Source organism: Equus caballus, chromosome 8, assembly GCF_041296265.1.
Source record: "Equus caballus isolate H_3958 breed thoroughbred chromosome 8, TB-T2T, whole genome shotgun sequence".
NCBI classification, from domain to species: Eukaryota; Metazoa; Chordata; class Mammalia; order Perissodactyla; family Equidae; genus Equus; species Equus caballus.
Window position 1 is genome coordinate 5,420,709 of NC_091691.1, and position 27,583 is coordinate 5,448,291.

Here is a 27,583-nt window from a genome sequence, read left to right on the forward strand (position 1 = left end):
TACTAGAAATACAGTAGTCTCCCCCTTATCTGTGGTTTGCTTTCTGCACTTTCAGGTACACATGGTCAACCATGGTCAGAAAATATTAAATGGAAAATTCCAGAAATAAACAATTCCTAAGTTTTAAATTGTGTGCCATTCTGAGTAACTTGAGGAAACCTCGTGCTGTCCTGCTCTGTCCCACTGGGTTGTGAGTCATCCTTTAAGTGAAAAGATAAAAGTTTTGGACTTAATAAGGAAAGAAAATAATTGTATGCTAAGATTACTAAGATCTTTGGTAACTTTTATTACACTATATTGTTACAATTGCTCTATTTTATTGTTATTTATTGTTAATCTCTAACGGTGCCTAATTCATAAATTAAACTTTATCATAAGCATGTACATATAGGAGAAAACAATATATATAGGGTTGTATACTGTCTGCATTTCAGTCATTCCCTTGGGGTCTTGGAACGTAAGCCCCCTGGATAAGGGGAGACTACTGTAATAGCCTCCTCTGAGTGTTCTGGAACCAGAAAAGGTTGGAGGAGGGGAAATAGGAAAAAATTTTAGCCATAGCTTTGAGGCTGTGATGAAGGCTTCTCCCTGTCAGTTCTTCTAGTTGCCTGTGGGGGCGCTGCTGCACATGGCCCCCGGGCCAGTCAGGCTCCTGTGACTGTGGCCGGCTCCCTGCTCCCTTTGGGGCTGGTCAGAAACCCCAAGGACAACATACGCCAGATTAGAGCAACTAGAGTGGCTTTCTGATCATCTTTACCCTGGAAGAATCCTGGAATTATTGCTTCGGTCCTATGCATCTGGTGCATAAAGTATCATCTGTTGAAAGCTCACATTCTAACAAGGTAAGTAAATTGTAGATCTAATTATCTAATTACAATTGTCAATGTTATTTGAACAATGAATGGTTTTTGTTCCCTCTGTAGTCCCCATCCCCATAAATTAGACATTAGCTGTCATGCGAGTCAGGAGGAAGCTTCTGGTTTTTTTCTTTTTAAAAAATGTCCACACTTGACATTTGTACATTACTCATGTGAACTAAAGTTTCTAAAACCAAAAGCCATAGCTCTATGAAGAGATGCAGCCTGTGGTAGAGCTTTCCTCAGGGCTTTGAAAATATGCTTTCTCACGGAGTGACATGATCAGGCTCAGAGTAGCCTGGGCAGTCACATGGGACCGTGCACATGCAGCGGATTTTTGATCTCTTTTACAGACATTTGCATAAAAGTGTTATTTTTGAAACTACAGAAAAGAGAGTATTTTCCTCTCTCATAAGAAAGTTGTTTTCAGCTGCACAAGTGTTAAATTCTGCGCCAGACCTAAGGTAACTGCACATTCCCTTTTTCTGAAAAACTCAGCTTATTAAGATATAATTCAACTGTCATACAATGTACCCATTAAAAGTATACAATTCAACGTTTTTGGCCTATTCACAGATATGTGCTACTACCACCACAATTTTACGTTTTATCATTTCAAAAAGAACCCCAGTACCCTTAAGCTGTCACCCTCATTCTCCTGCTCATTCTATCCACCCAGCCCTAAACAGCCGCTACAGGTTTCTCTATGTCCATAGATGTCTCTATTTTCTGGCTGGATTATTTCACCTTACATAATGTTTCAAGGCTCATCCATGTTGTAGCATGTATAGTATTTCATTCCATTTTATGGCTGAGCAATATTCTATTGTATGAGTATACCACATTCTGTTTATCCATTTAGCCACATTTGGGCATTTAGATTGTTTCTCCCTTTAGCTACTAGGAATAATGTTTCTTTGTACATTCATGTACAAGATCTATAAGGACATATGCTTTCATTTTTCCTGGGTATGTCTTAGAAGTAGAATTGTTGAGTCATATGGTAACATTATGACTAACGATTTGAGCAATTCCAGACTATTTTCCATAATGGCTGCACCATTTTACATTTTGACATGTGTGAGAATTTCAATTTTTACACATCCTCACCAACACCTGTTAAGTGACTTTCTGATTCTAGCCATCCTAGTGGGATGAAGTGATATATAGTTTTGGTTTTGATTTGCATTTCCTTGATGACCAACAGCAATGGGCACTTTACATGAGCCTATTGGCCATTTGTATATCTTCTTGGAGAAAAGTCAATTTAGATCCTTGGTTTATTGTTATTAAGCTGTAAGATTTCTCTATATTCTAGTTACAAGTCCCTTGTCAAACATATGATTTGAAAGTATTTTCTCCCATTCTGTGGGGTGACTTTTCACTTCCTTGGTGGTGTCCTTTGAGACTTAAAAGGACAGAGGTGAAGAAAAATCCTCCTAGTGGCATCTATTTGAGCAGTGTACTCCTCGCTCCTTATCCCTGGTCATAGAGATGACTAGGATATGTCTCTATACTAATTCATTGGCTGTGACTGATAGTTTAGTTGGATGGTTAGGGACTTGGAAGGAACAAGATCATAAAAGTGGTGACAAAGACGTCTGAGCAAGAGATGCAAAAAATAGACATCCCTAAATGGATAAAGATTATAAAGACATTTGTTTCCTTTGTAATTCCTCACCACAGAGTGTCTTCAGAAGGAAATGATCTCGATGATCTGGTGGGTCTGATTACCAGTTCTGGGAATACCAACCAAATAACTAATTTCACAACAAATAGAGAGTGACGATGGGCCCATGCTTGTGGAATTCAGTGGTCTTACAATCTTCCTCTTCATTCTGAAGCAGCTGGCTTGATAGAATGATGGAATGGTCTTTGAGGACTCAGTGACAGTACTGGGTAGCTGGCAACACCTTACAGGGCTGAGGCAATGTCCTCCTAGACATCGCATATGCTCTAAGTCAGCATCTAAAACACACTACTATGGGGCCAGCCCCATGGCCCAGTGGTTAAGTTCACACACTCCACTTCGGTGGCCCAGGGTTTCGCCAGTTTGGATCCTGGGCATGGACATGGCACCGCTCATCAGGCCATGCTGAGGCAGTGTCCCACAGGCCACAACTGGAAGGACCCACAACTGAAAAAAATACACAACTATGTACCTGGGGGCTTTGGGAAGAAAAAGGAAAAATAAAATTTTGAAAAACAAAACAAAACAAAAACAAACACTCTGCTGCTTCTCCCATGGTCAGGATTCATGGGTCTAGGAATCACAGTGTGGAAATGGGAGGGGCACCACTCGCTATTATCGCTAGTGAATCACCAGCAAAGTTTGTGCTTCTTGTCCCTGAGAATTTATGCTGCACTGGATTGCATTGAACTGGCAGTTGATATTGCTCCATGACCTATTTTGGTTCCTTCTGACAGTGAATCATCATCAGACAAAGAAAGGGGTGTTAGCTGGGGTAGTTGATGTTGATGATCAAGGGGAAGTGGGTTGCCATACACAACTGAGATACGCAGGAATGTGTATGGAGTGCAGAAGATTCTATACTGCTCTCTTCATCTGTGATTACAGTCAGAAAATGACCACAGTCCAGTCCAGCAGGACTGATAATGGACCAACGCTTGAAGAATGAAGGTTTGGGTGTTCCCAGCTGACAAGGGATCAGGACTAGCTAAGGTATTTTCCAAGGGCCATGAGAATATGGAATGGACAGTAAAGAAGGTAATTACAGACATAGGCTCTGATCACAGGGTGAGTCAAGGAAGTGAGGACTATAGAAGTAACAACTATTCCTTCCTTATTTTGATATAAATGTGTTTGCATACACAGGAATCATAAATTTATGTTTTCTTCCCCTCTGTCATCTCAGTATCATCTAACACAAGACGTGTTAACAGTAGTGTTATTTTTATATCTTAGCACTGAAATTACATGATGTTGCAGGGGGAATATGAACACGCCAAGAGGAAAATAAACATCACTAGAAGACAAAAAAGGGCTGTGCATGTACTTGTGGGGAAAGGGTGAGTGTTTTTGTGGTTGTTCTCTGGGTAGTTTCATCATATTAGGTGGAAGCATGGACGCTGTTGTTATCCTTATTTGGAGATTGTGTGGTTGTAGAGATGTGAGTGGGTTTCGTGTTGATAAGGGTGGACTGTGGTGGCTTATTAGGTGTCTATTTTGGTATACTGAACTGTATTTCACAAAACTATTTTCTAGCCATATTTCTGATTCAGGTGCATGTAGAGAGAGATTCTTGTGTAAGATCTGGAGGGTAGATATGAAACAACATCCATGTTTTACTCACACTTGTAGTTGTGCATCTGCTGGCTCTCTTTGTAAGAGGCAGCAACAGCCCAATGTCCTTGGATTCACCTTCAGGATGGATCTGACTCTCCAACTGTATTTCAGAACCTAGAGCACCTTGTGTGTCAGGCTCTTTTTAAGTATATAAAAATGCAATCAGGGGAGAAGATCCAAGATGGCGCCATGAGTAGTCCTCTTTGTCTCTCCCCCTTCGAGTCTACAATTATTTGGACACTCATCGCTTAACAAAGGATATCCAGATAGCATCTCAGGACATCTGAGAGACCCACGCGACTATACGTCAGAAGGCAGATGGACTTCCCTCCAGGAGGAGGTGGAGATAGGTGAAAACTCTCCAACCCTGACCGAACAGCCTAGTGCCTGCAAGCGGCTTTCTTCCAATGGATGCCCCCAGAAGATCAACACACACCTAGGGCAGGAGCGAGTGCACACCAGAGGAGCGACGGTGGAAACAGTTGACCAGAGCCCTACCTAAACCCCCCGCAATTACTCCTAAACACAGAGGGAAACTCCAGAGTTACAGACCTGAGCCCGTGGGGAGAGTCTCACCCCGCCATTGGTGGGGAGATCCCGCCTGGTGCCCACGGCACCCGGAGGGTCCCAGAGAGAATCCCAGAGGGTGCAGCGAACCCCAGCTGCCGTTGCCCGCCCGGTGGGGCAAGGGATTGCCGGAGATGTCGGAGAGGACTGGGGCTGGGTGGAGCTCCAGAGGCTGGCTCTGCAGCCCGGAGGGGAAGCTCCAGAGTTCTGCCCGGGCAACAGATAAAACTCTCTGTCTGCCATTAGCGGAGGGGCAATACCCAGCATTCACAACTCCGGGAAAGTCCCGGAGAGAATCCCAGAGGGCGAGGTGACCGCCAGCTGCCGTTGCCCGCCCCGTGGGGCTAGGGATCGCAGGAGATCTCGGAGAGGACTGGGGCTGGGGGGAGCTCCAGAGGCTGGCTCTGTGGCCCGGAGGGGAAGCTCCAGAGTTCTGCCCGGGCAGCAGACAAAACTCTCTGTCTGCTATTAGCGGAGGGGCCACACCCAGCATCCACAACACCGGGAGGGTCCCGGAGAGGAGAATATCAGGCAGTGCAGCAGCTGACCAGCTACCACTGAAATAAGGATCTCTGGCTATCCCCCAGACAGGGCAAAGGGCTCCCCGAGTTCCTGGGGAACAGGACTGGGGCTGGGTGGAGCTCCAGCGACCCAGCTCCATAGCCTAGGGGGAAACCCTACAGGCTCACAGCAGCCTCAGGGAAAGCCTCTGCACAGCACTAGTAGAGAGCACCCATCCAGGAGCCACAAGGCTGGAAGACCCCGGGACAAAAGTAGCATAGCTAGGTGAGCTAACCACAGACTGTAGAAGATGCCAATAGCTCTGCTGCGACCCATAGTGGACAAGTGAGATTTTGTGGGTGCCGACAGTGACGGAGCGGCAAATATAAGTGATCCTACCCCTGGCCACTGGAAAAGCCCATAACACCATTGCAGACCCCAAGGAGGGAGCACGTCTAGGTGGGCTGCAACAGTAGGCACCAGCAGCCTGAAGCCCCCCTGTGACGGCCCCCATGGCAGAAGAGGGAATCCAAAGGACCACTGTGACTACGAGGAGGGGCCCAGGCCCAGTTAGCAACTGCGGATAGGGTTCCTGGTTGGTGCAATATAAACAGCTGCTCCCCCACCACACCAGCAGAAACAAGTGGAAGGAGCAACTAAACTCTATCTCTATGCGGAGGCACAAACCTACAACATCAAGCAATATGAAAAAATACATTAAATCTCCAGAACAGAAGGAAAATAACAAATACACAGAAAACAATCCCAAAGAAAATGAGATATATAACCTAAATGACGATGACTTCAAAACAGCCATCATTAAAATTCTCAAAGAGTTAAGAGAGAATTCAGGTAGACAACTCAACGAGTTCAGGAGCTATGTCACAAAAGAGTTTGATACGATAAAGAAGAACCAAACAGAAATATTGGAAATGAAGAACACAATAGAGGAGATTAAGAAAAATCTAGATGCACTGAACAGTAGGGCCGATAATATGGAGGAAAGAATTAGCAATTTGGAAGATGGGAATATAGAAATGCTGCAGGCAGAGGAGGAGAGAGAAGTAGGACTAAAAAGAAATGAAGAAACTCTCCGAGAATTATCAGACACAATTAGGAGATGCAACGTAAGGATTATAGGTATACCAGAGGGAGAAGAGAAGGCGAAAGGGGCAGAAAGCCTATTCAAAGAAATAATGGCTGAGAACTTCCCAAATCTGGTGAGAGAGATGGATCTTCAGGTGACAGAAGCCAATAGATCTCCAAACTTTATCAATGCAAGAAGACCAACTCCACGCCATATAGTAGTGAAGCTAGCAAAAGTCAACGACAAGGAGGAAATACTAAGGACAGCCAGGCAAAAGAAACTAACCTACAAAGGAACCCCCATCAGGCTATCAGCAGATTTCTCAGCAGAAACTTTACAGGCTAGAAGAGAGTGGAATGATATATTCAAAAATCTGAAGGACAAAAATCTACAGCCGAGAATTCTCTACCCAGCGAAAATATCCTTCAAATACGATGGAGAAATAAAAACTTTCGCAGATAGACAAAAATTAAGGGAGTTCATTGCCACAAAACCTCCTCTTCAGGAAATCCTCAGGAAAACCCTCATTCCTGGAAAATCAAAACAAGGAAAGGGGCTACAAAACCAAGAGCAGAGGAGATAAGTAGAAGGACAACAACAGAGAGTAGCAGCTCTACATCAGAACAGATTAAACCATGGGACGAGAAACAAAGGAAACTGAAGAAAAGCGGAAAACAAGACACAAAATGGTAGTGGTAGGCCCCCACATCTCAATAATCACTCTAAATGTAAATGGGTTGAACTCCCCAATCAAAAGACACAGAGTGGCAGGATGGATCAAAGAACAAGATCCAACAATATGCTGCCTCCAGGAAACACACCTCAGCCCCAAAGACAAACACAGACTCAGAGTGAAGGGATGGAGAACAATACTGCAAGCTAATAATGAACAAAAGAAAGCAGGTGTCGCTATACTAATATCAGACAAGGTAGATTTCAAAGCAAAACAGATAAAGAAAGATAAAGAGGGACAGTATATAATGATAAAAGGGACTCTCCACCAAGAAGACATAACACTTATAAATATATATGCACCCAACACAGGAGCACCAAAATTTGTAAAGCAACTCTTAATAGAGCTAAAAGAAGACATCAACAACAATACAATAATAGTAGGGGACCTCAACACACCATTAACACCAATGGACAGAACATCCAGACAGAAAATCAACAAGGAAATAATAGAATTAAATGAAAAATTAGACCAGATGGACTTAATAGATATATATAGAACACTTCATCCAAAAACAGCAGGTTACACATTCTTCTCAAGTGCACATGGAACATTCTCAAGGAGTGACCATATTCTGGGAAACAAAGCAAACATCAATAAATACAAGAGAGTTGAAATAATATCAAGCATCTTTTCTGATCATAATGCTATGAAACTAGAAATCAACTACAAGAAAAAAGCAGAGAAAGGTGCAAAAATGTGGAGACTAAACAACACGCTTCTGAACAAACAATGGATCATTGAAGAAATTAAATAAGAAATCACATATTATCTGGAGACAAATGAAAATGAGAACACGACATACCAAATCATTTGGGATGCAGCAAAAGCAGTCCTAAGAGGGAAATTCATCGCAATACAGGCTCACCTCACTAAACAAGAAAAAGCTCACATAAGCAACCTCAAACGACACCTAACAGAACTAGAAAAAGAAGAACAAACAAAGCCCAGAGTCAGTAGAAGGAGGGAAATAATAAAAATAAGAGCAGAAATAAACGATATTGAAACAAAAAAGACAATAGAAAGGATCAATGAAACAAAGAGTTGGTTCTTCGAAAGAATTAACAAAATTGACAAACCCCTAGCCAGACTCACCAAGAAAAGAAGAGATAAATCGCAAATTAATAAAATTAGGAATGACAGAGGAGAAATCACAACAGATACCAATGAAATACAAGAGATCATAAGAGAATACTATGAAAAACTATATGCCAACAAATTGAACAACCTGGAAGAAATGGACAAATTCCTAGACTCCTACAATCTCCCCAAACTGAATCAGGAAGAAATGGAGAATCTGAATAGGCCAATCACAAGTAAGGAAATAGAAACGGTAATCAAAAACCTCCCCAAAAATAAGAGTCCAGGACCAGACGGCTTCTCTGGAGAATTCTACCAAACATTCAAAGAAGACTTAATACCTATTCTCCTCAAACTGTTCCAGAAAATTGAGAAAGATGGAGAACTCCCTAACACATTCTATGAAGCCAACATCACCCTGATCCCCAAACCTGACAAGGACAACACAAAGAAGGAGAACTACAGGCCGATATCACTGATGAACATAGATGCAAAAATCCTCAACAAAATTTTGGCAAACCGATTACAGCAATACATCAAAAAGATTATACACCATGATCAAGTGGGATTTATACCAGGGACACAGGGATGGTTCAACATCCGCAAGTCAATCAACGTGATACACTACATCAACAAAATGAAAAACAAAAACCACATGATCATCTCAATAGATGCAGAGAAAGCATTCGACAAGATCCAACACCCATTTATGATAAAAACCCTCAGTAAAATGGGTATAGAAGGAAAGTACCTCAACATAATAAAGGCCATATATGATAGACTCACAGCCAACATCATACTCAATGGACAAAAACGGAAAGCCATCCCTCTGAGGACAGGAACAAGACAAGGGTGCCCACTTTCACCACTCCTATTCAACATAGTACTGGAGGTGCTGGCCAGAGCAATTTGGCAGGAAAAAGAAATAAAAGGAATCCAAATAGGTAACGAAGAAGTAAAACTCTCGTTGTTTGCAGAAGACATGATCTTATATATAGAAAACCCCAAAGAATCCACAGAAAAACTATTAGAAATAATCAACAACTACAGCAAAATAGCAGGGTATAAAATAAACGTGCATAAATCAGTAGCATTTCTATACACTAACAATGAACTAACAGAAAAAGAACTCAAGAACTCAATCCCATTCACAATCACAACGAAAAGAATAAAATACCTTGGGATAAACTTAACCAAGGAAGTGAAGGATCTATACAATGAAAACTACAAGACTTTCTTGAAAGAAATTGACGATGACATAAAGAGATGGAAAGACATTCCTTGCACATGGATTGGAAGAATAAACATAGTTAAAATGTCCATACTACCTAAAGCAATCTACAGATTCAGTGCTATCCCAATCAGAATCCCAAGAACATTCTTCACAGATATTGAACAAAGAATCCTAAAATTCATATGGGGCAACAAAAGACCGCGAATTGCTAAAGCAATCCTGAGCAAGAAAAACAAAGCCGGTGGAATCACAATCCCAGATTTCAAAACATACTACAAAGCTACAGTGATCAAAACAGCATGGTACTGGTACAAAAACAGGTCCACAGATCAATGGAACAGAATTGAAAGCCCAGAGATAAAACCACACATCTATGGACAGCTAATCTTCGACAAAGGAGCAGAGGGCCTACAATGGAGAAAAGAAAGTCTCTTCAATAAATGGTGCTGGGAAAACTGGACAGCCACATGCAAAAGATTGAAAATTGACCAGTCTTTTTCACCACACACCAAAATAAACTCAAAATGGATCAAAGACCTAAAGATTAGGCCTGAGACAATAAGTCTTTTGCAAGAGAATATAGGCAGTACACTCTTTGACATCAGTTTCAAAAGAATCTTTTCGGACACTGTAACTCCTCAGTTGAGGGAAACAATAGAAAGAATAAACAAATGGGACTTCATCAGACTAAAGAGCTTCTTCAAGGCAAGGGAAAACAGGATTGAAACAAAAAAACAGCTCACTAATTGGGAAAAAATATTCACAAGCCACTTATCCGACAAAGGGTTAATCTCCATAATATACAAAGAACTCACACGGCTTAACAGCAAAAAAACAAACAACCCGATCAAAAAATGGGCAGAGGACATGAACAGACATTTCTCAAAAGAAGATATGAATATGGCCAATAGACACATGAAAAGATGTTCATCATCGCTAATCATCAGGGAAATGCAAATCAAAACTACACTAAGATATCACCTTACACCCGTTAGATTGGCAAAAACATCCAAAACCAAGAGTGACAAATGTTGGAGAGGTTGTGGAGAAAAAGGAAGCCTCATACACTGTTGGTGGGAATGCAAACTGGTACAACCACTATGGAAAACAGTATGGAGATTTCTCAAAAAGTTAAAAATAGAAATACCCTATGACCCAGCCATCCCATTACTGGGTATCTATCCTAAGAACCTGATATCAGAAATCTCAAGAGTCCGTTGCACCCCTATGTTCATCGCAGCATTATTTACAATAGCCAAGACGTGGAACCAGCCTACATGCCCAGAAACTGATGATTGGATAAAGAAGATGTGGTATATATACACAATGGAATACTACTCAGCCATAAAAAAAGACAAAATTGGCCCATTCACAACAACGTGGATGGACCTCGAGGGTATTATGTTAAGCGAAATAAGCCAGTCAGACAAAGACGAACTCTATATGACTCCACTCATAGGTGGAATTTAGTATATTGATATGGAGATCTGATCGGTGGTTACCAGGGAAAAGGGGGGGTGGGGGGAGGGCACAGAGGGGGAAGTGACACAACATGACTAACAAAAATGTACAACTGAAATCTCACAAGGTTGTAATCTATCATAACATTAATAAAAAAAAAGAAAGAAACGAGCTGGCTCAGGAGGACTTGTGGTTGGAGGAGAAGCAGATTAGCCTGGGGTCCCAGGGATTCTGCCAGGGATGCAGTTGCCACGGGAAAGCTCCACCGGCCTCCACGCCCCGCTGAAGAAATGGGGTTCTTGTGCACTAGGGCCTGGCTGGGAGGTTACTCTGACACTTTCTTTGTGGCAGACATTTGCTTATGATGAGATGGAGCCTGTACATCAGTCAAAAGAGAGGAGTCATTTAGGGACGGTCAGGGTTCTTCTGGTCTTTCAGTTCATGCCCCACCTGATTCCATCAGAAATCTGTGGTGCAGCAGCGACCTGCAGAGCTGTGCACCTACAAGCTTCTTCCCCGAAGGAAGGGAGGGCCAAACCAAGGCAGAAACACTGTTTTAGTTAATTTGTGTGCCCTCTCAAATCCACATATTGAAGTCCTAACCCCAGGACCTCTGAGTTGGAATTTATTGGATATAGGATCATTGCAGATGTAATTAGGTAAATTCAGATGAGTTCCTACTGGAAGAGGATGGGCCCCAAATCCTATTTGATAGGTGTCCTTACAAAAGAGAACCTTTTAGACACTCACAAGGGAGAATCCCATATGAAGATGGAGGCACAATCTTCGGCAAGGAACACGAACGATTGCCAGCAAAACACCAGAAGCTAGAAGCGAGGCCATGAGCAGATTCTCCTTCACAGTTCACAAGAAAACCAACCCTGCGACACCGTGATCTCAGACTTTTAACCCGAGAACTGTGAGACAGTAAATCTCTATTGTCAGCACCAAGGGTGTGGTGCTCTGTGACAGCTGCCCTAGCAAACTAACTCAGTCCCCCCTAGAAGTCTGCTCTCAGGGCCTCAGCAGAAGAGCTGGGCTCCCTCCAGCTGCTTTGTCTCTATGATCCCAACCCCCTGGGAGGGGCCTCCTGCCAGGTGCTTCCCTCCCCTGAAGTGTCCATTCTCCTCCCAGGAGCCTGTCTCAAGTGCCCAGGCAGCACAGTCTCTCTTGTAAGCTAAGATCCCTGCATTCCCATGCCTGCTCCTTCTTGGATCATGGTGGGGAGCAATGCACACAGTTAGAGTCATATCCCGTCCCCTGATAACATTCTGTGGTTTCCAATGGGAGTTATGCACATCACTGAAAATATTCCAGGTTCTACCTTGCTGGGCCCTGTGTACAGCTCTCCCTCACAGAAATGAGTCTAACCAAGACAAAGATAGGAATGAGGTAGGACGTGTGCTAAAAGCTGCAGCAGGAGAAATACAGGGTCCTGTGAGAATATTCAGGAAAAGTACCTCACTTAGTCTTTATTTCATGGATGGTCTCCCTGAGAAAGGGACTTTTAAACAGAAGCTTGCAGGATAACTTGTGTCAATGTGGTAAGGTTCAGTACATCTGGGAGCGCTGATGAGGGGCAGGGAGCTGAGATAAACCATCGGGTGAAGAAAGGGATTTATGAGGAGGATTGGGGCAACTTTGATGGTAGGACCCACAGCTCCTTCAGGACTCCAATTGTACTGGTTATAGGCCAGACGTGACCTCACATAGGGTGGAAAAACTCACAGGATCTCCTTTCTCAGGTCAAAGGCAAAAGTCAGGCCCAGGTCACCTGACGCCACACTTCTTTTTCTGGTAATGGGAAGAGAAGAAAGATCTGAAAAGCTGGATAGACATGCCCCTGCCCCAGGGCTGGGCAGATGATAGTCGCTAAGTGAGGAACTCATTGCAATTCCCCTGCACTGTCCCAGGCAGGGCTCTGACCATCTGGACATCATCGGTACCTGCCTCTCCTGAGCAGATCAAGTGGTGTCTGAGCACACAGACCACAGCCAGGGACAGAGTCTTTGTTCCTAAGTGGCCTCAATCAGCTGATGCTCCCAAGGGTATACTTTGCCAAATGCTGGGAAAGAGGAGTGGACCTCACTTCTTCAGCCTTGAAGCTAGAAAGTGATACACTCCAGGGGAGTTGACAACAGAACAGGGGAGTGAGGCCAGCCCAGGATGGTTTTGGTCTCACTTCCCCATCCCCACTCTTCATAGGAACAACAATAGTATTCAGTCTCATGGCTAGGCTGGTGGTGAGAGATACTCCAAGAGGTCATGCTGCCAGATTTGGAGTCTGGGGTCTGTGAAGTTTCATTCATGACCCATTGTCCGTCTTGGAGGCCATGCCCGGAGCTTTTGGTAAAAGAAAACACAATTATAACTGCCAATGTCATTGCTGCTTCAGCACAGGGTATGGAGACCACTGCCCAGAGGCTACAGATGCCTAGGGAGGCTGAGTCAGGACTGACTGGCCCCCAATCCTAATGGGAGTGGGAAATGTGGACAGGGTGAAGTGCAGGGCCAAGACCCCAGGGATCCTGGCTGGGAGGGAGAGCCGGTCCCCTATGCTTCACAGACTGCGTCTTCCTGTGATGACTCACCTGAGCTGTGAGGAGCAGGTGAGCAGAAGTGAAACCACTCAAATTGTGATCTTGGAGGTCCAGCAGCACAGGCTCCACTGGGAGCTTTATATGTACAGATTCCTGGGCCCCACCCTGACCTGCTGCAGCTGCATCTTCATCTTGTGGGGACACCCAGAGGACTGTGTGCTCACTGAAGTCTCAAAAAGTCTGGTCTAGGTCATCATGGACAATCTCACATCCTCCTGATTGTCTTCCCAAGTCCTTCCTGGGTCACCTGGGTCTTGGGCCTTAACTGTCCTGCCCTTGTCAACTGAGTTTGATTCAGAAATAGACCCTGCAATGGTGTGGGGAAATGTTTAAGAATGGACTTTTTCACAGGCCACATGGCTGATGTGTTGGGGAGTTTATGTTCCAATGGGTCTTCCAGACATAAAATGATTGTTCCCGCTCTTTCCTTGATCTCACTCAGCCTCAGTTTATCTGGACTTACGTACTTTCTACACTCTTCCTGCTCTATTACGTCTTCTCGTTTGTAAGTATTTTTCTCTGGCTTGAACCTTTTTCATGACCCTGCTCCTCACCAATGCCTGAATCCTAGTCATCCTTTAATTCTGTGTCCATATCACGTGTCTAGGAAGTGACCTCCTAACACCAGAACGTTCAGAAACACAGAAATACACACCTGTATCATTTGTCATCGATATCCTTACATTGGGTGTGGAACATCCAGATTCTTTGCCTGGCATAACACCCCCGCTCCCATATTTGCACCTCCACTCTTACTTTTTCAATGCTATAAATAGGACTAGGATCAAAACCAGAAGCAATGTCTGCTGCATGAAAACGTTGTATCTTGTGGGGACTAGCCCCATGGCCGAGTGCTTAAGTTTGCACACTCCGCTTCGGTGGCCCAGGGTTTTGCCAGTTTGGTTCCCGGGGGTGGATCTAGTACTGCTCACCAAGCTGTGCTGATGCGCTGTCCCCCATGGCACACCCAGAAGGACCTACAGCTAGAATATACAACTAGGTACTGGGGAGCTTTGGGGAGAAAAAGAAGAAGAAAAAAAATACTGGCAACACAGCTCAGGTGCCAATCTAAAAAATAAACAAAAAAAAATTGTGACTCTTGAGAAGATTATGGCTTTTGTCCTTTATTCTAATAAGATGATGCCTCCCATCTACTGGTTTTCAAGTGTTAGAACAACCTGGCCTTGTTATGATAAATTCCACTGGGTCATGGTATATGTTCCATTTTTTATGTTGCTGGGTTAGGTTTTCTAGCAATTTGTAGAGAATTGTTTATCTTTGTCCGTGAGGGTCATTGATCTATAGTTTTCCTTCCTTGTGATCTCTTTATCTAATTTTTGTATCAGAGTAATAGTGGCCTTATAGAATGAAGTGGTATGTGTTCTTTCCTCTTGTTGTTTGTGAAAGAGCTTGTGAATAATTTGTATTAATCCTTGCAAATAATTAATGGAATTCAGTAGTGAAGCCATGTGTGTCTGGATCCTTCTTTGTAGTTTTTGATTACTAATTTAATCTCTTTCCTTTTTGCAGACTTCGTCAGGTTTTCTATTTTTTCCTGAGTCTGTTTCCATAACCTGTGTCTTTCTAGGAATTCAGCCATTTCATCTAATTTTTGGCATGTAATTGTTCGTAGTATTACCTCACAACCTTAAAGTCCTGTTTTATTTCTGTAATGTCCGTAGTAATGGCTCCTCTTTCCTTCCCAATTTTACTAATTTTTTAATGATCAGTCTAGCTAATGGTTTGTCAATATTGTTGATGTCATCAATGAGCCAATTTTTTATTTAGTTGAATTTCTCTGATGTTCCTCCTGCTGTTTCTCTAACTACCATTCTAATCTTCCTTACAGTCACACACTGCATAGCAACACTTTGGTCAATGTGTCCTGCTTATATGATAGTGGTTCTATAAGATTAATACTATACAGCCTAGGTGTGTAGTAGGCTATACCATCTAGGTTTGTGTGAGTTCACTCTGATATTCATACAGTGATGAAATGCCTAATGACATATTTCTCAGAATGTAGGCCTGCCATTAAGCAGCACATGACTGTTCCTTCCTCTGCTGCTTTTGGCTCAGGTTTCTCTTCCTTTTACAATGTATTAGGGTGGAATACTAACTTATTGATTTTCCCCACGACTGAGGCAAGTTCTCCTGACTGGTCAACTTGATGCCTTAACTAGGAGCTTTCCCCTCTGCCTGGAGAACAAGCAGTGCAGGATTGTGTGAGAGTGAGCCCTGCGAAATGTTCCTCTATTGTCTCTGGGTGGTTCTTTCCTCAACCTCACACAGTTTCCTCCCACCCATGACTCATCAGTCCTCTTAGGAATATGTACAGAACTCTAGGCTTCTCTCCATGCAGCTCTCTCCTCTTCCACACCCTTCCTTCAGGAATTTTATATTCTCTTTGGCTCCATGGAAGCACACTGTGACATGGAGAATTGCATGCAATAGGTTTTGGGTTAATCTTTCTCGAATGCAGAATGAGAGGCAATACTGGGCTGTCTTGTCATGTGGTCATTAAATGAGGACTCAGAAGGAAGGCCCTGCAAGTTCATCCTGACCTGAGACAGGGCCTTATTATCTTGGCATCAGACAGTTATTGAATCTAAGTCACCCTCAGTGAAGGAGCATCAGCTGGGGGAGGCAATTCTTTGTAGACAATGGCACTTTCCAGTGAGGGCACAATTGGTAGCAGCAAGGGCTCCCAGCCAGTTTGGGTGTGTTGGTCTGGACAGAACAGGAATCTAGCTGGACACCACAGTGTGAATACATTGGTTTTCTTGATTCAGAATCCCAGGTTGCCATAGATACTAGGCACTTAAGGAACTCATAGATGTGGGAGGTTCTGGGGAATAATCAGGACATTAGGTCAAGGAGTAGCCACTCTATGGAAATTTACCATTCATCACTATGGGCAAATGCAAGGACCAATACTCCAGTAGACATACATCTCCCTCTTACTCTTCTTCTGCACAGGTCCTTGTTCCCAAGCTCTCACTGTGGCCCAGGGAACACCAGTATGTCCTGGTCCTGGCTGTCCTAAATCAACTCCTGATCCACCTTCTGCAGAGCTTGCCTGAAGGGCTGGGAGGAGAGGGCTGCCTGAGGATCTAAGATCTGGGGACCACAGCCAGACCTGTTCATGGCTTTGTTTACAGTCCTCCTGAGGTTGGAGGAGAATGTGACACAGACAGGGAAGGGTTTGTGTCTCACCTCCCCATCAGCCTGTGTCACTCTGAGCATTACCATCGTCCCACATCTGACAGTAATAGTTAGCTTCGTCCTTGGCCCAGGCCCTGCTAATGGTCAGCTTGACTGTGTTCCCTGAGTTGGAGCCTGAGAATTGGCCAGGGATCCCGGAGGGCTGCTTTCTATACCATAGATGACTTACAGGAGCCTGTCCTGGATTCTGTTGGTATCAATAAGCAGGTTTACTTCCAATATTCCTTCCACAACATACGATCTTCGCTATCTGTCCTATGGACACTGATGGTGGTTGTTTCAGCTCAGAGGAGGCCACAGAACCTCCACGAAAGAAAATGAGAGGTGGGCAGAAAGAGGAAGGACTCCTTCACAGGAGATTCCCCACCTGCGTGGCCTGGATTGAGCTCCAGTGATTCTGTGGAGCTCCAGGACATCCGGTCCCATCAGCCTCAGGGTCAGATGGGGTTGGCTGGTGGATGAAAGCTTTCAACCAATGAGATCCCTGCCCCTTTCTCTGGCATCTGCAGCCCATCAGGGCTCACACAGAGCCAGGGAGCACTGTGCAGGGATTGCAGCCTCATTAGCCCCTCATCCTATAGCAGGTTCATGAACAGTCCGCCCACTACAGGCACTGCCCTTCTGAGTTCAGAGTCATGGCCAGACTTGTGCTAGAGCCCTGAAGCTGGGGGTGGATGTGAGCCTGGGGGCAGCACTTGTGCGGTGAGCAAGGAGGCCGAGGAGGAGAGGAATTCAGACCATGGTGGAGGTGCCCTGACTCTGCTCCCTGAGGCCTGTGCCTGGACAGATTTCCTCCCAGAAGTCTCTTATCCACTGGCTGGAGAGACCTGCTTGGTACGCAAATCAGCCAGGGCTCAGGGGCTGCTGCTTGAGGAGCTTTGTGTTTTCAAAGGAGGGTTCAACCCCAAGCGACACAGAGAGGGGAGGAGTGACTCCTGCAGACCCTACACTCAACCCAGGAGGTTCTCCTATACCTGCTGGCTCCACACTTTGCGGCTGACATCTCTACCCCAGAGTGTGTACTGGACTCACTCCTGGGCTGGCCTGTTCATGGCAGAGCTCAGACATGAATCTATATTTTCTAAACCCGTCAGAGAATGTTAACTATAGAGGTGAGCACACGAGGCTTAGGTCGGTGCAGTATCCTGCCCTGATAACAGTTTCTGAGCACTATAACCTGAATACAGTTCCTCCCTTGCCAAGTGCACATGGCATATGTAGGAGCCATTGAGGTGCTGTAAGTTCTGTCTTTGGGGAGAGCTCCTGGGACCAGTCATAGGGGTTGTGCCTCAGTATCCCCAGTGTGCGCTCAGTGCCAGGGACAGATCCAGTGCTGGAGAAAGTTTTGAGTGTGACAGAGTTTTACTAGAAATAGGGTGGGCTGGAGGAGAATGAAGTACCTGGACCTGTGCCAGAGAAATATGACGAGTCTCCAAGAACCAGATGTGAGAAACTCGGAGTCAGAATTATAATATGAGTGTTAAAGATGATAGTGTAGGGAAAGAAGGTTAGGTCATGGTTACTAACCCCAGTGCATGGAGAGCTCCCGACTCCTAGGCCCAACCATCTCCAGGTGATTTTGCCACGTGACTACTGCCGCTTGTTGGCCACTCCATCCTGGCTGCTGGAGGCGCAGGGAGGTACTCTCTCCAGCGATAGATTCAGAACACACTGCTGAGGCCTAGTCAAGTTTTTTCAGACCCACATTTGTCTGGAGCACATTCCAGTCCTGGGAATTTAGCATGAGCAAGACATAGCCTCTGCTCTCAGGAGTGTCCATCATGTGAGTGAGACAGTGCAGTGGACTCACTGGTTTGCAGACACAGCCGACAGTGCCCATCACCTTCTACCTGTACACTGACTTTTATGTTTAATTGAAATCAGAGGTATCACGTCAAGGAGAATGAAAGTAAGGTCAGCATCATGGGGATGGTGAAACAGAAGGAGAGAAAGTTCCCAGGTCTCCTGGAATTGGTGAGTATCTAGAAAAATACTATCTTAGTTTGCAATCATATCTGTGGGATTAAAATCAGCTCCCATCTGTTCATGCCACTGCTTTTCATGTGTGTGTTCTTGCAGTAAATAGCACCTTTGACCAATTATGGAAATAATGAAAACAAATCTTCCAGTTAATAAAAACGATGAGAGGGAAAGAACCCCACACTGGTAGGTGCTGTGCACATAATTAATACAGATCCAGGCAGAAAACTGGGGGGAGGATCATTTTATAATCAGAGATTGGGGACACCTTGAAGAGATAACTCTGGAGCTGCTCCCAGGAAGGAATGAGGAAACAAGTAACAGGAATGACTGTGGAAAGAGCTGAATCAGTGCCTCTGCGGAAGAGTCTGATGTGACCCAGGATCTGGAAGAACCTTGTCCAACCTGAGGGCATCTGAGATTCAAAAATGCTTCAAGTCGAGAGTGATACTTTCTTGTAAACTAAGAGCTTGGGGGCAGGAGCAAGGAGTGGTCAAATGTGGCAAAGGGGAATTTCCACATAATAAATCAGGTTTTTTGCAGCTGACTTAGCACAGGATGATACCGATAGAGCAGAGTCAGGTGTGACATGGGTGGGTTCTGACGACCCCTTGGTCCTCCCTGTCTTAGCAGGGGCTGAAGACATTCAGGAGAGTGGTTCCTAATTCCTCTCCGCTCCCCAGTACCCAGAATGCAGCCAGGATGGGGACTTATGCTGCTGCATGTGACTCTGGTCCTGAGCCACCTGCCTACTGTCCCATGTGAGTGACCAGTCACTGCTTTCCCTAAATTTCTACAGCTTTACTGATGTGACTGGGAGCATAGAATTTGGGGAGTGCCCTTGACAGGGAAGGAAGGGGCTGAGAGAGGCAGTAACAGTCCCAAGTTTGCTTGGGGATGCAGAGGGAAGTGGGAGGTCTTATCCACCAAATAATAACCTCTTCTGGGATTCTAGAACCAGCCTGGGCCAGGAGAAGGATTCTGGGAAACTTCTCCCCAAAAGTTTTGGGTCTTTGATGTAGACTCTTCATGTCAGTTCTTCCACCTGTCTGTGGTGGTTCTGCTGCCCCTGGACCGGGGACCCATCATGCATCTGAGAGGGGACCCAGCTCTCTGCTCCCTTTGGGGCTGGTCAGAAACCCCAAGGACAACATACTCCAGATTAGAAGGAACTAGAGTGACCTTTTCATGATCTTTACCCTGAAAGTTCCTTGAGATTCTGTCTTAGGTTCTAGGGATCCGGTAGATAAAATATCATGTATTGATTGGTCCATTAGCACAACAAATTCATTGCACATTTAATAATCCAAATATACTGTCAATACTTTATGAACAGTACATGATTTTCTTTTTCGATGTCTGGTCCCCATCCCTTATATTCTATATCAGCTCTCATATGGGACAGGAGTATACTCGGAGGAAGCTCTGTTTTTTTCTTTTCACAACATTTCACAGCTGACAATTTTGTATTTCCATTGTGGACATTTCCCCTGCTAAGCCTCTGACTCTCTTTTTGTAGTAGGAAGTCATTGTTCCCTTTGTCCAGGTTGTCACACATTTATTAAAATTCTCTAGGAAAATGGCCTTCTTGTGTAAAGCTCACTATTTTGGTTGGCAATCCAGAACTTTCCTCATTTCTCCACTAAGAGCTTGGACACTGAGGATTTTGTGAGGAAAGTCATGCATTGTGAGGATGTGAGATGTTTTTTCTTTACACAGGAAGGTGAGTCATATCCAGCCAATGACTGAAGAGTCAATAGCCATCCAGGTACCAACCCAGTTCCACCCACAACCTTGTTTCAGATGAAAACAAAACCGTTGGTATAAGTGGGATATGTAGCTGTGAAGGTTGGGGTAGTAAACTGAAACACAACAGGTTTTCTTGATGGGAACCATCATTTACAACACCTACAAATGTTACACCATGATATTGGGGAAATGTTTTCATTCATCAATTTAGACAGAGATGCAGTTGTTTGCTAGTTTCTGATACAAAATCTTCTCACCACGTGCTACCTGCCTTCAATGTGCCACCTCATCACATATTTAAATGGGGATCTTTTCATTTCCATCCTTCTCCTCATCCAGGCACCATCCCCACTACATGGTGGCATCACTAGGTTCTCATCAACCATTGATTCTTGCTGTTCTGGGCAAAAACTTCTTTACTAAATAATTCGCTTTCTGAGACTTTCCCCTCAAGGTTACTTTGTAAACATAATCTTTCCTCTTTCTTTTGAGCCTCCAAAGCCATTAAAACAATCATCATCTGCACTTGTGAAATGGCTGTGATTGACAGTAGCCATCACTTTATTTGTGCTCCATCCATGGCTGCATTTCTGGGATGTTTTCCACCAAAGGCGCGCAGTGGGATCTGAAGTTTGGGTTCACCAGGCTGAGTAACACCCCGATATGAGTAGATTTCACTGTGTCCTGGACACTGGCCCTCCTCACACTAGTGCAGTGAAAACAATGGGAGTCTGTATTTCTTCATGGTCAACCTAACCAGGATTGTCCATCTGCCCTTAATAGTCATAATACAAAAAACAGCAACATTGTATGTGTCACTGTCCTAGGTGTTCTATGTGACAACCTGAATCCAGATCCCTCCCCTGCAGGATGGAGTCCTGGTGTGCCAGCAGCCACAGCTCCAGGACTTGCTTCAGCTGAAGAGAGCCTGCACAGTGGGGATGTTCCCCTTCCTGGTGGCAGCCACTATCTAGTGACCTGTGCACATGGTGGGATAGAGACATTGCCCCACCCCATTCAGTGGGATCTGAAGAGAGTCGAGTAAATTCTACAGTGGGCCTGGCTGTGATGGCCTTGCAGGTCAGTGTCCTGCTTTCTTCATCCCATCCTGTCTTCGAGGTGTGTTCTCTGGTTTATCTAGACTTACTGCACATTGATCTCTCAGAGAGAGTTTGAGCGGGGAATTTAACCTACCACAGGCGAATTATTTATTTTCTTTTTGTTTATTTGTCTCTCTCTTGAGCAGAAGTCTCATGCTGTATGCAGAGCTGTTTCCCCCCATGTCACTAAATATTTGTAGTTATCATTAAATAATTAGTTACTTTGACAACTTATTAGTACATGTCTCTGTGTGGGGTAAATGAAGGCATTCTGATTGGAACCATAACTCATTTGAAAGAATCTTACGTGTTATATATGGCTTCAATAATTTTACTCCACCATAAATTTTGAGCTCATCCTATAGGTCTTTTCTATGGCAACCACTGGTCACACAGAGGAAAGAAAATGACCCTGGATGCCAGAATATATTCAATTGAACATAGTCTATTTGTCTATAAAATGTCTACATGTAACACACAAGGCAGATAATTGGGGCTCTGCTATTCATGACTCTTAGACTGGGTGAGTCACCCCATGTCCAGTCTCAGGGTGTCACCCATGCAATGAGGGCCTGAACACTCACTGCTGTTCAGAGTTCCTGGCAAGGAGAAATGGCACAATGTGTGTGGGTAATGAGTCAGAGTGTTGACATATAATAATTTCTCTTTGAATATCAAGCCAGAGAGACCTTCCACGTCATATTCCACCTCAGTGGCAGTTGTCTCACAGGTTCGCAGGTGATTCCGAGATCAGGAAGTAAGCTTTACACGCAAATTGCCTGTGTGATATCAGTTCTCTCAATATAGCTGGAAAAAAACAGTAGTTAGGTCACTTCTGGTCTTAGCAGAGCTTCTAGTACAGAAGTCATTTATGGCACTCTCAAATTTGGGGATCACTTGACCTGAACAGTTACTGACAATTGAATCCAGGAGGCAGCTAAAACAGGTCTCAAGACCTGCCCACCAGGTGGCATGGAGCTGATGTCAGAGAGTGTGATGGGGAGGCCAGGGAGGCTGGGTCGAAAGAGAGAGCAACAACCCAGGAGGGAACACCCGTCCTTTATACCATTCAAGGCCGCTTTCATATGACAAGAGCTGACAGTGGCCTTGGATGACAGCCTGCCCCTGTCGTAACCTTGACCATGAGAAATGGTCTCTCCTTGGTCCTTGGCCTTTTCTGATAGGCTTTGTAGAGGCAGCCCATTCACTGGTTGGTCACCATCTAAGAACACAGAAGATAATCTTTCTTTACCTCCCTTTTACATTCTACTTTCATCATCATGACTGGAAATATTTAGAGTCACCACGTTGTTGGGCTCTGTGCATAATCATTCGCTCCAAGAACTGAGTCTAACTGTGACAAAGATATAAATACTATGTGACATATGCTAATAGCTGCAAAAGAGGAATTAGAGGATCCTGTAAGAACATTCAGGAAAAGCATCTCACATAGTGTTTATGTCACTGATGAGCTCCCTGAGGATAGGAATTTTGTTCAGAATGAAGATGATTACTGGGTGTTAACCAAGTAAGGATCAGTACCACAGGGAGAGACGAGGGGCAGGGAGCTGAGATAAACGATGAGGTGGATAAAGGGATTTATGAGGAGGTTCGGGGCACTTACGATGATAACTCGTCACTCCTTCAGGACTCCATGGCTGCAGTTTAGTGAGCAAGACTGACCCCTCCAGGATCTGCTTCTTCAGGTAACAGCCAAGTCAGACCAGGGTTACTTGTCCCCACACTCCTCTCCCTGGTAATGGGAATAGAGGGCAGATTTGAAAATCAGGAAAGAGAGGCCCCCATCCCCGGAGAGGTGGACGGTAGCTAGAGGCAGGAACTCAAGGTGACCCACTGCACTCTCCCATCCTGGCCTCTGAGTCATCTGGACGTCATCTATACCTGCTTCTCCTGGTCAGATCAAGTGGGGTCTGAGCACACAGATCACAGGCAGGGACAGAGCCTTTGTTCTCAAGTGGCCTCAATGAGCTCTTTGTCAAGTGGTGAGGGAGAAGATGGGGCTATATTTCTTCAGTCTTGAACCTAGAAAGTGATGCATTCCAGAGGAGCTGACTACAAAATGGGGGCAGCAGGGGAGGAGGGCCAGCCCTTGACTGATATGACTCACTTCCTCCTCACTAGGAAACAGTGAGAAAGAGCCTCAACCCGACCCTGCATAGGACCATCAATAAAAATCAGTCTCATGGCTGAACTGGAGCTGAAGGATGCTCAGAGAAGTCATGTTGCCAGAGTTTGTGTGTAGGGTCTGTGCAGTTTGATTCTTGACCAATGCTCAGTCATGTGGGGCTGTGCCAGGAAGTGTTGTTCCCAGGATTCACAACTATAACCCCCAAAGTCACTGCTTCTTCATCACAGGAGATGGTGACGATCTGCCCAGAGGCCCCAGAAGCCTCGGGAGGTTGAGTCAGGACCCTGGGGCCCATGTCTGATGGGAGGGAGAAATGTGGACAGAGCTGTGTGTAGGGTCTAGTCCCTTTGAATCTGGGTGGGAGGGATAGAAGCTCCCTTGTGCTTCACAGACTGTGCCTTCCTGTGGTGACTCTCACCTGAGCTGGGAGTAGCAAGTGAGCAGGAGTGAAGCCACTCAAAGTGTGGATCTCAGAGGACCAGCAGCACAGGCTCCCCTGGGGGATATTAGACGTGCAGATTCACGGGCCCCATCCTGACCTTCTGCAGCTGCCTCTGCACCTTGTGGGGACCCCCAGGGGGCCGTGTGCTCACTCCAGTCTCCTATGTCAGGGTCTAGGGCACCAGGGAAAGTCTCCCTTCCTCCGGCTTGTCTCCCCAAGTCCTTCCTGGGCCACCTGGGTCTTGGGGCTTAACTGTCCTGCCCTTGTCAACTAAGGTTGATTCAGATCTAGCCTGCCAGGATGTGGGGAAATGATTAAAAAAAGGCTTTTTCACAAGTGCATGGGTGGTATGTTGGGAGTGATGTCCCAATGAGACATCCAGACAGAAACAGGTGGTTCCTGCTCTTTTCTTGATTTCACTGAGCCCCTGTTCATCGGGACCTTCCTCCTTTCTCTCATGTCATGCTCTCTTCCATCTTCTAGCTTCTATATGTTTTTCTCTCTGGCTGGAGCCCTTCCCATGACCCTGCTCCCCACCAATGCCTGAAACCAGTCATCCTTTCATTCCCTGTCCATATCACATGTCTAGGAAATGGTCTCTGAACTCCAGCATATTTAGAAACATAGAACTACACACCTTTTACTTTTATAATTAAATCTTCACATTGGGTGTGGGATATCCAGATTCTTTGCATGGAATAACACCCTGTCCCATCTCTGCACCTCCTGTCTCACCTGTTTGATTCATTGATAGGACTAGAAACACAAGCAGAAGCAAGGTCTGCTGCAGGAAATCATTGTGACTCTTGAGAAGATCATGACTTTTGTCCTTTATTCTATTAATATGGTGCATTCCACTGACTAGTTTCCAGGTGTTAAAACAACCTTGTATTCCTGCAACAAGTACCACTTTGTCCTGGTGTATAGTGTTTTTTTTTTGTGCAGGGTTAGGTTTTTAGTAATTTGTAGAGGATTATTCTGTTTAAATCCATAAGAGTTATTAATCTATACTTTCCCTTCGTTGTCATCTAGTTCTCTGGTTTTGGTATCAGAGCACTTTTGGCCTAATAGAGGGTGGTGGTAAGTACTATCTATTTATCCCCTTCTAGTTTTTGGGATGTCTGGTGAATAATTGGTATTAATTCATTTTTAAATATTTTATGGAATTCTCCAATGAAACCGTCTTGCTATGTGTCTTTCTGTGCGTAATGATTTTCTTTGTGTGTGTATGAGTGTGTGTGTGTGTGTGTATCTGAGGGAGATTGGCCCTGAGCCCACATCTGTTGCCAATTTTCCATTTTTCCTTTTTTCCTAAAGCTTGGCACCTGAGCTAACAACTTTTGCCAAACTTTTTTTTTTTCTGCTTTATCTCCCCAAATCCCCCCGGTACATAACTGTATATCTTAGTTGCAGGTCCTTCTCATTGTGGCATGTGGGGCGCTGCCTCAGTGTGGCAGGACGAGTGGTGCCATGTCCGTGCCCAGGATTGGAAATGGTGAAACCCTGGGTCTCTGTAGCAGAGCACATGAACTTAACCACTCGGCCACGGGGCCAGTCCTAACAATCTTCCTCTTTTTGCTTGAGGAAGATTGTTGCTGAAGTAACATCTGTGCCGATATTCCTCTATTTTATATGAGATGCTACCATAGCATGGCCTGATGAGTGATGCCAGGTACATGCCCAGGATCTGTACCCACAAACCCGGAGACACCCAAGCAGAGCACACAATCTCAAGCACAGGGCCGCCCATCTTTGTGGGTAATTTTTGATTACTAATTTAATCTCTCTTCTTGCTGCAGATTTCATTATGTTTTCTACTTTTTTCTTGAGACAGTTGTGGTAATTTGCACCTTTCTAGGAATTTGTCCATTTCATTTAATTTTTTACCGTGCATTTTTTGGCCTAATGACTCCCAACCTTAAAGTCCTGTTTTATCTCTGTAACGAGAGTAATAACGGCTCTTCTTCACTTCTCAGATTTAGTAACTAGTCTTTTTTACTAATGATCAGCCTGCTTAAAGGTCTGTTAATATGGTTGATATTTTCAAAGAACCAACTTTTAGTTTTGTTGATTTTCTCTAATATGTTTCTAGTTCAATCCTTTATTTCTACTTTATCATTTACTTCCTTCTGCCTGCTTTTGTTTCAGTCTTCTTTTCTTTTTACAGTATCTTAGGGTGGAGTGTTACAATATTGATTTGAGATCATTTGTATATTCTACATGTAACACTCGTAAAGCAGTGCCAGTGGATCAATACACACCTGTGTGTATGTGCATGTCACCACCAACACGCCCAATCTTTCCTCTGCCCTCATGAACACACGGAATATAGTTTATAGAAATTCCTTTTGTATCCTTGTCTATAAATTATATCATTTGATCAATTTTAGGGTCAATTTAGGTTAATTGATTTTTGTACCTATTACTGCTCTTATTTTCCTGATTCTATGTAAGAAATATTTGATCGAATGCCAGGAACTGTGAGTTTCCTTGTTGTGTCCTGCATACTTGGATTGCACTCGCTGTCATTTTTCCTTTTTGTGGATTCAGTAAAGTTACCTGGACACAGGTCCATCCATTCTCAACTTGCTTGTATAGTGTTTAGGTGGCAGCAGAGCAGACTTTCGTTTGTGGCTAATTTTCCCCTCGAGTGACGCTTGCTCTCCTTACTAGCCAATCTGATGCCTTAACCAGGAGCTCTCCCCTCAGAGGGGAACAAGCACTACATGACTGTGAGTGTGAGCCCTGCAGAATGTTCCTCCAGTGTCTCTGGTTCTTCCCTCAAATTCATGCAGTTTCCTCCCACACCAGACTCATCAGTCCTCTGCGGATTTTGTGCAGAACTCCAGGCTTATCTCTCTGAAGATCTCTCTTCCTCCATACTCTTCCCTCTGGACTTTTACTTTCTCTTTTGTTCCGTGAAAGCACAATGTGACATGAAGAATTGCATGCAATATGATTTGGAGGAGATCTCTCACGAGGGCAGCCTGGGCATCTCAGGTCTGGGACCTGGGCAAGACCTGCCCATGGTTTTGTCTACAGTCCTCCTGAGGCTGGAGGAGAGTGTGACACAGATGGGGAAGAGGTTTGTGTCTCACTTCCCCATTGGCCTGTGTCACTGTGAGCTTCAGCAACATAAGCATCTGTTGCCAGACAGTAATAGTCGGCCTCGTCCTCAGCGTGGGCTCCACTGATGGTCAGCGTAGCTGTCTCTCCTGAACTGGACCCAGAGAATCGTTCAGGGATCCCTGAGGGCCGCTCATTATTAGCATTGATGACCAGCACTGGGGCCTGGCCTGGCTTCTGCTGGTACCAGCTAGCATAATAATTTTCAAAGTCGCTTCCCTGGCAGGTGATGGAGGCTGTCTGTCCCAAGGCCACCGACACCGCAGTTGGCTGAGTCACCTCAGAAGAGACTACAGGACCTGCAAGAGAGGAGAGCGGAGGTGAGTGTAAGGATGAGGGTCTCTTTCCCACAGTGCACACACCCGAGATCGTCCCCTCTGCAGAG

The 27,583-nt window shown here is 44.8% G+C and overlaps 1 protein-coding gene across 16 annotated transcripts in view; it reads right to left on the reverse strand.

Moving 5' to 3' along the window:
* LOC100060608 (immunoglobulin lambda variable 1-40) overlaps positions 1–27,583 on the reverse strand; it is a 765,973-nt gene that overhangs the window by 157,577 nt on the left and 580,813 nt on the right. The window contains exon 2 of one of the 16 annotated variants that reach the window (XM_070276176.1): positions 27,171–27,497. The exons of 14 other annotated variants lie outside the window; for them this stretch is intronic. In XM_070276176.1, coding sequence (XP_070132277.1) covers positions 27,171–27,497 — 327 coding nt within the window. The remainder of the gene's footprint in view (positions 1–27,170; positions 27,498–27,583) is intronic. One more of the 16 variants, XM_070276170.1, reaches the window with a different exon arrangement.